Genomic DNA, 14,129 nt, shown 5'->3' on the forward strand with positions numbered 1-14,129 from the left:
GACTGGGATCCGAAAATACCAGGCCAAATTGAGGATGATTTTTTAGGAAGGTCTAATACAATTTTTATTTTGCGTGTCTTTGTTTGTGATTACCGAATTAATTTTCACGTTAGATTGAAATAAATGCCTACGGGTTTAAATTTGAGCTTTTGAGTAACTGCAATATAGCAAATCAATCGTTAATTAGGGTGTAATGTGGAATGTAAAGACTTGAATTTAATAGGTAATTAGATGTCTTATCCAATATGATAAAAACAATATTTTATTGGCAATTCACGACTTATCATAAATTCCATAGATCTCTGCTAAAACGAAAATTGATAATTTTGTTTTCTATTTTTGTTCTCAAACAATACATTTCAATTTTTGTCATATATGTGAGCTGTATGGCATAATTTTTAAGAACTTTTCAGTACACTTGTTTTGTAAATAAAATAAATAGCCACAAACTTACCCATGTAAATATTGTCCATTTTTGCTATGCCTCTACCTCCTCTATCTTATATATACGAATAACGGATTGACCAGCATATAACTTCCTTGTTTTCTTCTCCAATAAATAGCTTAATTTGTTTAATTATTAGCTGTAGCTTCTCACAGTAATTTTCTAATCAGTTTTTAAGATTTCGTAATATATTATTGGTGTTTGCATGTATTATGATCATTTTTTAAATTAGATATTTATCGAGAATAATTGATACAATATTCTAAATATTTTCTCATATTTCTGGCAACATGGCGATGCCGTGTCGAAAATATGATGTTGATTTGACAGCCAAGATTTTACCAATCACACTGCATTCTGGTGAGTATGCTGTATACAGCAGAACATCCCTGTAACAATATCCTCCACAACCCTTGCAACGGGTAGGTGAGCAGCGTTGTTATGAAAAATTGTTGAATTTACAATTACTCTGTCCTTCGCTACTGCTGGTCTTTTTTGTAACAAGACATCATTATTCAATATATTTAAACGGTGTCAGCAGGCAACTGCAGGAATAGTTTCATTCGATTTTAGCAGCTCGTAATACACTATACCTTTGGGATCCCAACATATGCACAACAAGACTTTATGGCCATTGTGGAGCTTCTGCCTGCAGAGATATTTTTTGATTTTAACTTGACGATCTGATGAGGTATTCGAGTAGACCTAGCTGGATATATTTTGCCATTAAGGCTTAATATTAAGCCATGCCGAAGGCTTTTGTTTAGTTGCGCATGACTGCTCCTAGTTTTTGACGGTGGTAAAAGGCATGGCGTGAATGGTTGAATGTTTTGTACTAAACCCAAACTGTTAATCTGGATTCGGTGTCGATGTGGATGGTTCTCTTGGACTAACCCATGATTTTTGCGCTTGAGATTATCGTAGTAGATTCGATTTTAATCGCCTGTTACAAAACTGCACGCAAAATTCTTGTTTTATGCCTGGTATTAGTGTATATCAAGTGCGTATATCAATTGGTGCTCTCACCATTTTCCCTTCTTTTAGACCCCTTCCATTGAATAGTATCGCAAATAGTTGACTCATCAACTGCTAAGCTGGTTCAATTTTTTTGGGGGTTTTGAGTTAGGTTGTCGTCCAATTAGTTTCGCAACTCATTGTCCTCGATGTTTTTGATTATTCGGGCGTTTTTTTGTTATTGACATCAAAATCTCAATATGGTGAGTGAATAGTTGAAACCTAAAAATGGGTTATGATGAAGGCGCTGCTTCGTATGTGTCTTTGTTTTAATTTGATAGGCTTCTCCAGCAAATTTGTTAGCGTCTATATACACTGTATAATAAAATAATACTAAATTGACTGTTATTCTATGCAGTGAGATGTCAAAATCATCGAATTAATTAGTTATTTCCATTGATATCTTGCATTTTAATCAATAGATGTATTAAAATACATGCAAGCACCTAATTATAAGGCTCTATTTTAGACTTGAGAGTTCGAACAGTTGTTCATATCTGAACTGGCTTTCAGATTGGTGCTCCGGTTTATTGGATTTAAACTAGCCCACCTTTTGGAATATTTCATCTTCAAGACGAGAGCCTTTCTACATGTAGTCAATAAAGTTTTATTTTCTGTCGGATGCACATGAGGGCTTTTTATGATCTGTAATGAGCATCTTGTATATTCTTACAAATTATATTTTACGTTTAGAATATTCTTAATAACTACAGTTTTTCGCTCATAACAATTTCCTATAAAAAGTTCTTTCTTTGTTTGTGTATCAGTTTAAGCTTTGTGTTCGAGCCTAGCTTAAACTAGGTGAGCTTAGGCATGGACAACATATGTAGGGACTAACCTTCCAATATTTAGAAATCTTGCAATTGGGTGTAGATGTTCGGATAATGCTGTTAAGGGATAATGTTACTTTTAGCTTTTGTTGGACTTTTTGGGTTTTCTTTCAACAGACCTGATAATTCCATGTTTGTTTTTTAGCCTTTCTGGACTCTTTAGTGTGGAAGATAGAAATTACCATTTCTAAAATATTTGTCTTAATAATTCCTAACAGCATTATGTTTTTTCGATGTCCAAATAAAATACTGTACCAAGTTTATCGTTCATCAGTTATCACCGCAAATACACAAATGTTTTTTGCAGAGGCTATGCAACTCAAAACAGTTTGGTCATTCGTTGTTCTGCATCATCTCAAAACTACAAAACACCTCAAAAATGGTCTTATTATAAATATTATTTTAAGTTCGAAAAAAAATGTAAAAGCTAAGTCAAATAATTTTCCTTTCATTTTTGAGAAATTAAACTTAATAGAGATATTTTAGTATGCGTAGGAAAGTAGTTGCTTGGTTTAATTTTTTATTTGCATTAACCAGTTTAAGGCGTGAGCGTGCAATTAATCTGTGTGTTTGCCTTTAATATAATCTCACAGTTTGTCGCCGATAGAACTGCTGTATCACTGAAACTGGTCAGCATGGAGCTGCGCTTGTATGATAAAGATAAAATCCAGAAGGATGATGATCTAGGAAGGTATCTTCTATAACATAGATTACATTATTATAACTAAATTTTATATTAAATTTTATCAGCTAAGGTAATTTTCGGCTTTCAGCATTGAGTGTTTTTTTTAAGTTAACTTTTTCTCATGTAAATATAAATTGTGAGATACAGGTCTATTGCAGTATATATGGTTTTTGTAACTTCAGCAGCTATAGATATTTTGCGCAGATATGAAAATAATTTTTTGCAATCGTATTTAATCTACTATAGGGTTACTTTTCCCGTACTAATTGTGTTTACAATGCTTCCTAAATCCTGTTTTGTATAGCTGAATAGCAATTAAGTCCGTGAGATATAATATTTTAATATTTATTTTATACTGGTGCTTTAAAATATAGTCCAGGCATTCAATATTCATGTTTATACTATACAGCTTTATTCATTTCACTCTTCTTTTAACGGCTATTTTTAAACGATTTGAACATAATGCTAAAACACTATTGTATGAGCATGAATACACCACCAACGAGAGCCAACAGTCCAATAACTGTAGAGGGAAATTTTAGAAAATCTAAATCAAAAATAATTTGTTATGGATATATATAAAAATATGAAGAAAAATCATTACTGCATCAATGTCAGTGTATTTTATATGTTTATGTTTATGGTTATATGTTTGCATTTTAAGTCATGTGTCGATTTCAAAATAATTTATTTTCTATTTTTATCGTATAACAGCTATAAATATATATCATAGAAAAGCTACATCCGAAACAATATATTAGAGTGTTTATGAAGAATCCTTAAATATATTTTAGGAATTTTCAATGAATTTAGAAATGTTTCAATTTGATTTCTTTAGGAGAATTACTGCCAAATGAGTAGTGTCTTTGCTAACGACCTGAAGTAGAGGCTATAACTTCTGCGGCTAGTAATAATTGTTTTCTTTTCAGCTTATAACAGGTAAATTGAAAAGTCCCCGGTCTGACACACAGATGGCGCTGGTGGAATTAAATCCATATGTTTTTTCCTCGCCCTCAAAAGATGCGTGTATATATTTAACAGCTGTTGGATCATTAGTTTGTGAATTATAGCATTTTGAGTGAAGCAACTCTTGTTATTGTGAAAAAAAATAGATAAAAGGAATTTTGCGTGTTGATAAAATATTGCTTTTTGAAGGGAAAAAATACAGTTGAAGCAAAAACTTGGCTTGATGCCGAGTTTCCTGACACTGCCCCAGGAATATCAAGCATCAAGGATTGGTATGCTAAGTTGAGACGTGGTGAAATGAGCACCGAAGGCGGTGAACGCACTGGTCTCCCAAAAGAGGTTGTTACCGACGAAAATATTTAAAAAATCCACAAAATAATTTTAAATAGCAGACACTCTAAAGATATCAACTGAACGTGTACATCATATCATTCACGAAACTTTTGAGCAAAAACAACGACGAGTTGATATTTCGGAGCATTGTTTGAAGATGATCAAGCGTAAGAAACCCGAATTTTTGCGTCGATATGTGACAATGGATGAAACATGGCTCCATCATTCCGAAGTCTAATCGACAGTCATCCGAGTGGACTGCACACGATGAACCCGCTCCAAAGCGTGGGAAAACGCAACAGTCGGCTGGCAAGGTTATGGCGTCTGTATTTTAGGATGCGCATGGAATAATTTTCATTGACTACCTTGAAAAGGAAGGACCATCAACAGCGACTATTACATAGCGTTATTGGACCGTTTAAAGAACGAAATCTCCGAAAAACGGTCACATTTGAAGAGAAAGAAGGTGCTGCTTCACCAAGATAATACCCCATCTCACAAGTCAGTGAAAACGACAACAAAAATCCATGAATTGGGCTTCGAATTGCTTTTTCATCCGTCGTAATCTCCAGATCTGGCCCCCAGCGACTATTTCCTGTTCTCAGATCTCAAAACAATGCCCGCTGGGAAGAAATTTTCGTCGAATGAAGAGGTGATCGCCGAAACTGTGACTTATTTTGAAGCAAAGGACAAATCGTACTACAAAAATGGTAAAGAAAAGTTGGAGGGTCGCTATAATCAGTATATCACCCTTGAAGGGAATTATGTTGAATAAAAAGAACTAATTTTGCCAAAAAAAAATGTTTTACTATGGTAAGCCGGGGATTTTTTAATTGACCTGTTATCTAAGGGATTTGTAGCGAAACATATGTATTTGAATACAACCGATTGCATACATCGATTATATGAGTAATATTTTGCTTAAGTAATGCTATTCATATTTCATTTACAATAAAAATATTAGTCACTGTCTTGTGCATGAACTAATTTTTCTGTCTAATTTAAATAAATAATTTTGAACACTTACAACTTAAAAATAATGTTGGTCCAGAGATACAATATCTTTCTAAAACAATAGCTCTATTACCTTAAATAAATAATAAACAGTCTAAGAAGAGATAATATCTCAATAAAATTTAGAAAAACTAAAAAATGCCTATGTTGGATTAATAGAAGTCGGTTTACTAAAAAGTTTTTAGATAATCCATAGGAAGAAAGGAGACGTTCTAGACAAAAACAAACAGGCATGTTTTAAATCTCATTCAGTTATTGCGCTTTGTTCTTTCAACTAACCATCATCATTAATCCATAGTTGCTGATTGGTGATAGCGTCTATTTCTAAAGCATATACTCTGCTAATCTCGCTACTATTGATTTTCGGCTGCAACAATTTTGGCCTTAAATCTTGATCTATGTCACACGAAGGTCAATTTAGTGACATAAGAGGAATTCGATAACCTTTTTGTTCGATAGACATGTCCAAACCATTCCAATCTATGTCTCTTGATTTGTTTCCCAACTATCTACTGACGTCACATCTTAAGCTTTTGAAAGACTTCGAAAGAAGGATTGGCAAAATCAGAATTCGAAAGAGCAATAGATGCCTTTTTCTTTTCCGTATTGCGGATTTCGAGTATGTTAAAAAGTGGCCAAGTTAAGGAAACAATACAAATCAATAAAAACATAATGGTTTTTATACAAGTTGAATTTTACTTTAATAAATCGCTGCTATCCGTCTATTTTGTTACCAGGGAGAGTGAAGTTAAAATAATATTATTTCCGAAATAGTATTCATTCAATCACTCAGGTAGCATAGCTCTTAATTTAGATTACTTTTTATTTGAGCGATAAAAATGTTCTATAAATTTGTGGTTTTAAATATCAAACTGTGAGAGCTAAAACCGCTTTTGACAACGTAATCAATTTGTTTTCAGTTTATAATGATTTTTCTAGTGATATTCAACCGTTTGACATAGATTCGTAGAGTGTCTGAATACTTTCCAATGGAAAGTTATCCCATTCTTGTACCAAAACATTCCCGAATCATCTCACTGATGTTGCAGATGGAAATGTACCCTTCAGTATTTGTTCTAAAACTCCCCATAATCCCGTTTAATTATATTGAGGTCTGGCGATTGTGGTGGTTAGGAAAGATGTTTCATGATATATTGATGTTGATGAAACTTTTGAAAGTCTGAACCTTTTTGGATGTGTGTATGGACACATTAAAATCTTGGAACATGGCAATGCTTAGCAGCATTATGCGAGTAATAGTTTATATATTTATTTGTAGCAATCTGGCCGGTGGTGTGAATGAAAAACCCGTAGAATACCAGGATATTGTGACATCGAACCTTCCCCATGTTTGAGGAAGCAAACAGTTTTATGATCGTTGCGCCACTTCTTTTGAAGCTTAGTGTTGTCCTCTATTATAAAAGGTTTTGTCTATCCATACATACTTACTTTGTGAAGATCGTTGCTGTCACTTTTGTCGTGGTAGTTTTATGTTGTTGATCAGAATTCTTTTTAATATTCGTCGACATCCGTCAGTTAACATTGGGTTTTGTTATTTCTCTACGCTGATAATGTTTATCTGTTTTGTGTATGCTGTGATTACCCTGGATATTGTCGGTTATGAAACGTTAAACAACTCAGCTATTGCTTGTCACAGAAGAGACTCCCGCTAACCGAGCACCGACGATTTGCTCCCTTTCGAAGTCTGAGAGATCATACATTTCACCGATACTTTATTTTAATCCTAGTCGTAGGATAAAGCGTATATAATATACTGAAATATAACCTACAAGAGTTGGCATGTAAACTGAGTAAAACAAATATACATATGCGTCTCACTATTTACAAGAAAGCGGTGTTGGCAACATACAATAAGATGTATTGCATGGTGTTCATATTATTATGTCTATTCCTTGTTCTAGCAAAAATTAAATTATTGTATCGCATAACGTTAATTATTTTTTCAATATTTAGAAATTATTACTGGTTGTTATCTAACAAATATCAGCAACAGCGAAGCGTGTTTTCAAACTTAATGTTTTAGGTTGTGTGCTTCAACTATAATATTTTTTTAAATATTGTCTATTATATGCCAGATTGGATACTTTTGAAACATCATTCATGTTATCGAATTTGAAAAGTTTATTGGCATTTACGTTAGAAAATTACATTTGATAGCTGCTTTATTGGCAAATGTTTGGTGCTTTATTCTGATCTTTCTAACTTTTATATATTTTACAGGGCTACTGTTGAAATATCAAATATTGTTTCAAAAGGAGCAGAAAATTCGGTTAGTATCGTACTTTATTTGAAATATTTTTGATATATCGAGTTCTTTTTATTGTAGTGGGTGACACTAGAACAGGCCAAACATGGAATGGTACATCTTAGATTTACCTGGTTGACTTTAAGTAAATCTTATGATGATCTGAAAACAGTAAGTAGAGTCGTAAAACTTTCTGAATAGCAATAACTTATCTTAATTCTTATCTTAGATATTGGCTGAGACACAGTTATTACAAGTTTCCACATTAAGTACTGCCCTGTTAACTGTGTTTATTGATTCCGCTAAAAACTTACCTGTAAGTAATTATGATTAATAAATTATATTTTGAGAACCTTGAGAAGTTTAACACATACATTAAAATAGTTTTTTATATAATAATAAAAAATATATTTGATAAAACAATATAAAATAATTAAACATCTTAAATATATAAAAATAGAGATCAAAATAAATGATATAACAACTACTTACTCAATAAATGGAAAAATAAATAATGAAAATAAGCGTGCGAGATCTTGATGTTCGAGGTGGTCGGGTGATAATTCTGCAAACATAATAAAACGTACCTGAGCAACCAATTTTCAATGACAGCCCGCTTAGTTCCTTTACATTATCGTACAAATCTTTAAAAAAAAAACTTGAACGACCCAAAACTTAAAAGGTCTAAAATATCGAACTACAAGATAGAATTCTACGAGTACCATAGACATTCGGAACGATTTATGATTTCCTTGAATGCTAAATGTCTGTGTCTGTATTTTAGGAAGAAAAATGTCGATAAAATATAAACAAATAAAACTCGGTTTTACAATTGCTATAAGAAAGATGTGAATTGTACCAGGTGGTACTGAGAAATGTGCAAAAACGTCGCTAAGCAATTGAAGCTAACATCTCTAAGCCAAAGTGTCTAATTACTAGCGCCTACATTGTTGTTTGTGCTACTGGTGTAATAGGTGCTTTATCAAGTCTCATCTTTGCTGACAAGTGGCCGCAGTTGTTCTAGCTTTGGTTACTGTACACTATCTATTTTTCTCGTTTTAGTTCTCAGATTGTTCTCTATAATTTTAATGCATGTTTTCTTAGGCTGATAATTCAATCTTTTATTAAAATAGTATATTACGTTAAAGAAATCAAAATGTATTTTATATTACCTGTAGTTGTAATGTTGAAATACTTTAGTTACTAATCAAAAGTGTTTCTTGTTGGTTCCTAAAAATGTTTACATCTAATAAAATAATGCATGAGAACAACGTATAATATACTTATAATGATTACATATAATAATTTTTTGTGGTGAATACTATCCAAGAAATAAATAATTATGTTCTATATTACATCATATACGTACATACACATTGGGTATGAGATTGATAACAATCAAGGGTAGAGGGCTTCAGGCATATGGTTGTGAAACTATTTCGAGGTAAATCTACATAATGGCCAATGGATCCAGAAAGATCCTAGGCCTGCTGGATTATACATCATTAAAAACATTTTAGGCAATTGAGATATATGTAAATTGAACGAAATCTACAACTAAACTTAGATCATTTACCGATTGTGTGGATTCAAAGTCTAGTAAATGTTGTTTCGTTAATATAAGAACCGATTGGATAGGTTTTGTAATGGAATTAGAAGAAAAAGTCAAGATGGGAAATTGGAGATGCACTGTGGAAAAATTGGATTTTGAGATGGAGAAGCGTGGTAAAATACCCAAGTAATCAGACGGAAACTAAAAGGTATCATAAGTGACGTCTGAGTAAATTACTGCGTGCAGTTGTTAATAATGCTAGCGCTGAGTATTTGGTGGAGAGATACTAGAATCTTAAAATGACTTATTATGAAAATGCCTACGATTAAAAATGAGAATGGGAACTGGGCCAGAGATAATCAGAAAAAGGCTACAAAATTTGCAGACCACCTTGAGAGAATGTTTCAACCTCCATACATTGGATGACGTTAAATCATTACTATACGTTATTGAACAGGAAATGATGAAAATTTCGTTTGTCACTTTGACCGACGTTAATAAATAAAGTAAATATAGTATTAGCGCAAAAAGGTCCTGGTTGTATCCTCATTACTGGAAAATATTATAATTAATATATAGCACCTATATGTATTAACTTCCAAGAAAAGCACTAATTAAGGTCATTAAGGTAAATGATTCATTCAAACAATAATATGTACCACAACTGTGAAAGGTGGCTATAGTAATTATGATTCCTAAAACAGGAGAGCCATCTCATGGACATAGCATTATACCGTTCAATATCACTATTGTCGACAATGTTTAAATTATTTGAAAAATTTCTATTGAAAATGATAAAACCAATCATTGAGGAAAAACACTCACCAATTTCATAGAAAACACTAGAAGAATATAATGTGTATTCGGTAGTATTCTCAGATATTGTTCAAGTTTGTTTGGTATGAGAAGATGATCTATTTCAGAGTCGAACAAGAAGATGCCTACTCTGACTTGTCGAAAATACAAGCAGGTGTATGACAGGAATGTGTATTAGGACCAGTCATGTATCTGCTGTATACTCGGAAATAACCTTCATTCAATGAAAATATTGTTGGTACATTTGCAGATGACACAGCAATCCTAGCCATTGGAGGAGATAAAAACACTGAATCAATTGAAAAGTTACAAACAGCTTTTGCCGAAATACAATACTGGACAGAAAAAGGATGCATTAAAATGAATAAAAATAAATAAGCAAGTAGTCCCGTAAACAGCCAAATATCTTGGTTAAATTCAGGTGGAAGCCAATTGTTACAAAAAATGTACTGGTTATTGGGTAGATATTCAGGACTGTTAGTAAATAGAAACCTTTCGCTTTACCAACAGGTCTTGAAACCAGTATGGAAGATTAGTTAGTTAAAAGATTAAGGAGAGTAAAACCATTTGATCTAGTTTAGTGAAGTTATAAGTAAAATTCACTGCATATTAAAAACTGTGACATATATGTTAAGCCTAAAGTATATATCATAGAATAAGTATTTTATAATTTTAAAACCAGAGCAAATTAGCAAAAGAACAAATAGCTTAAGAACAATTAGTGTTAAGTTGCTAGATTGCTAACAAAGAATAATAAAAATATATCATGTTTCTTATTTTATAGCAAGCACGCTCTTCAACAAAACCAGACCCATTTGCAGTGCTACGAGTGGGAGGTAAAACTGAAAAAACTGATACTATTCTGAGATCCATTCATCCTGTCTGGGAGAAAGGATTCACCTTTTTGGTTGGAAATCCAGAAAACGATAGTATGCATCTGACCATTACCGATCAAAAGACTAGCTCCGATATTGGCCAAATGACCTTCAGAATTAAGAGTTTGGCTAACAGGCCTGATATGGAGTTGAGAAAAGAACCATTTACATTACTGAAATCGGGTCCCGAGAGTCGGGTGGTACTTTCGATGCATTTACGGGTAATTAAGTAGGACGATTAATTTTACTGTTTTTAAACTGTTTTTATGTTTTAGATTTTGAAGAGAGTAGCGGACGACGTTAGTGAAATGCAGGCTGATCAACCTCCTTTTGAAAGAACCAGTTCTACAATATCTAGTCTTTCTCTTGGTTAGTTTTCAACTGATTTTAAATATTTCCTTCAAATTATAATTATTCATTATCATAGATATTTATTTATATAGATTTACTATTATCTCATATAAATTATGTTACAGATTCGAGACAATCGTCCAAAGCTACAGAAGACCAGAAATCTCTTGTTAAGGAGGACTCTGTGCAAGAAGCAACTGACGAAATGATAGAATCTCGTAATTTTGATTCATTAAATAGTTTGCCGGAAGGTTCCGAAGATCAGCTCATTCACCGATCCCCTAGCGTAACTTCGTAAGAATGATTTATTTATTTATATCCTTGTGCATGTTATTTTACTGTGCTTGTAGTTTGAATGTCTTATTGAGTAGGATTAGTTTGGCAGAATAGTCTGTTACGAATTTAGTATGTTGAGCAAACACAGTCTAACCATAGTTATGCCCATTTTTGTATTTGGTCTTTAGGAATATTAAAGTAGAGACAACTGACAGATGGCTTGCTATTGTAAATCTCATCTAGGGTCTCAGTTAGAGCAAGTAGAGGAGTTCAAGTATTTGGTATCTAAGTACATCAACAGGTCAATTGAAAAGTCCCCGGCTTACCATAGTAAACCACATTTTTTTGGAAAAATTAGTTTTTTTATTCAACATAATTTCCTTCAAGTCTGATACGCTGATTATAGCGACTCTCTAACTTTTCGATACCAGTTTCGGCGATTAGCCCTTCATTCAACGAAAATGTCTTTCCAGCGAGCATTCTTTTGAGATCTGAGAACAGGAAATAGTCGCTGGGGGCCAGATCTGGAGAATACGGTGGATGAGTAAGCAATTTGAAGCCCAATTTATGGATTTTTGCCATCGTTTTCACTGACTTGTGACCCGGTGCATTGTCTTGGTGAAGCAGCACTTTCTTTTTCTTGCGGTCGTTTTTCGGCAATTTCGTCCTTCAAACGGTCCAATAACGCTATGTAATAGTCGCTGTTGATCGCTCGGATGACTGTCGATTGGATTTCGTAGTGAAATGATGGAGCCATGTTTCATCCATTGTCACATATCGACGCAAAACTCGGGTTTATTTATCAGTTTTCATCTTCAAACACTGCCGTGAATCATCAACTCGTCGTTGTTTTTGGTCAAAAGAGAGCTCGCGTGGCACCCACTTTGCACAGAGCTTTCTCATACCCAAATATTCGTGAATGATATGATGTACACGTTCAGTTGATATCTTTAGAGTGTCCGCTATTTCATTCAATTCCAATTTACGGTCATTCAAAATCATTTTGTGGATTTTTAAAATGTTTTCGTCGGTAACAACCTCTTTTCGGGGTTCACTGCGTTCACCGTCTTCGGTGCTCATTTCACCACGTCTAAACTTAGTACACCAATCCTTGATTGATTTTCCTGGGGTAGTGTCTGGAAACTCGGAATCAAGCCAAGTTTTTGCTTCAACTGTGTTTTTTCCTTTCAAAAAGCAATATTTTATCACTACGCGAAATTCCTTTTTACCAATTTTTTTCACAATAACAAAAGTTGCTTCACTCAAAATGCTATAATTCACAAACTAATAATCCGACAGCTGTCAAATTTATACCAGAATCTTTTGAGGGTTAGGGCTAACTAAAAAACATATATATTTAATTCTAGTGGCGCCATCTGTGTGTCAGGCCGGGGGCTTTTCAATTGACCTGTTACTGAATATACTCGATAGCAAGTTACTGATGATGTTTTTGAATTTAATTATGTAGTTTCCGTGTTTAGTCTTATTTGTATTATTACGATATTGTATATCAGCGGTTATGCCATTTCTGGAGGTTGGTTGGAACAACTTCGCTGCGTCTGTTTATTAATCTTCACGCATCTTCAGGTTAAACTTTCACTCACGCTGACACTCGAACAATGGACCTACTATTACGCTAGACAAATACTGGAAGGTATAACGGTACGCTATTGCGGGCGCCAAATGGGCGTCCTTAGTACAACGATAAATAAACAGAGGGCGCCACTGTGGCGCCAGACGCATCGAATTGTTAATGGATTCATTAACTTTGTGAACCGAAATAGCTTAAAAATCACTAGTGGCTGTTTCCTTCATGGAATAAGTTTTATTATCAGTTGTCAGATAGTGCTGAAACCTGATTGCGCAGTCCAGATTTTTTTAGGAATATTACTTTCATTGCTTTGCCTGATTACAATTGTTGGAATACAATTTCGTATCAATTAGAGTTCTGATTTCTTATCACCCTTACGTTTACTCTTTGAACACAATGAATATCTTTGAACGGGGATCTAAATAGAGAATATGCTTTATTCTAGTAGGTTTACTCCAGGTGAGGTTTTAATTTATGTTTGAATATACGTTGTAATTGTCTCTTAATAAGATTTTATTGACATATCAGAGGGTCCTGCATGTGCTGTACTTGGATGTAAAAGTCGTTCAGGTTATCGAATGACACCGATTGAATGGAACCATCTAATACTCGATGTACAGTCAGAGGCGACGGCACCATTTGCTACTTGAAGCGTTATATCTCGTAAGATCGACTTAGCAAAACTCGACTATTGGTTTAACTGATCTGTCCTTATTGACTTTTTTGTTGTGGTTTATTTCTGACTCATAAAGTGGTTAGTTGGTCTTCAGGCCATTTGACATTAGCTTCGACTTTGGCGTATAGATTCAGGTGGGTATTATAGCACAATTAAAAGTGGGTCCGGAATTTGTATGCAATCATATCTGATCGACGGTTTCAAGTTTAAAATGATACCAGACTATGTTAATCTGCTTTGTTTGATTTATTGACTTCATTCTTATCAGTATTCTAGGACTTAATGAAATTTAGTGATATTATTGTATGACTTAGTGGGATCTTTACAACTATTATCTAACGTCGTAGGAAAATTGTGATGATTAATTTTATATTAATTGTAATTTAACATACTTTAGATATCAGTCTATAAATTAGTTTTAAATGGCTTTTATTTAATT

General features: G+C 33.6%; 1 protein-coding gene across 1 annotated transcript in view; it reads left to right on the plus strand.

Moving 5' to 3' along the window:
* The window catches only part of LOC143193237 (extended synaptotagmin-2), a 32,564-nt gene that overhangs the window by 14,262 nt on the left and 4,173 nt on the right, over positions 1-14,129 (plus strand). The window contains exons 11-16 of the mRNA XM_076399318.1: positions 7,529-7,577; positions 7,635-7,724; positions 7,783-7,869; positions 10,706-11,017; positions 11,072-11,165; positions 11,273-11,441. Of these exons, the coding sequence (XP_076255433.1) occupies positions 7,529-7,577; positions 7,635-7,724; positions 7,783-7,869; positions 10,706-11,017; positions 11,072-11,165; positions 11,273-11,441 (801 nt within the window). The remainder of the gene's footprint in view (positions 1-7,528; positions 7,578-7,634; positions 7,725-7,782; positions 7,870-10,705; positions 11,018-11,071; positions 11,166-11,272; positions 11,442-14,129) is intronic.

This window comes from Rhynchophorus ferrugineus, unplaced genomic scaffold, assembly GCF_030347505.1.
Source record: "Rhynchophorus ferrugineus isolate W39M unplaced genomic scaffold, kcgeb_rfMv2 rfM3, whole genome shotgun sequence".
Lineage (NCBI taxonomy): Eukaryota > Metazoa > Arthropoda > Insecta > Coleoptera > Curculionidae > Rhynchophorus > Rhynchophorus ferrugineus.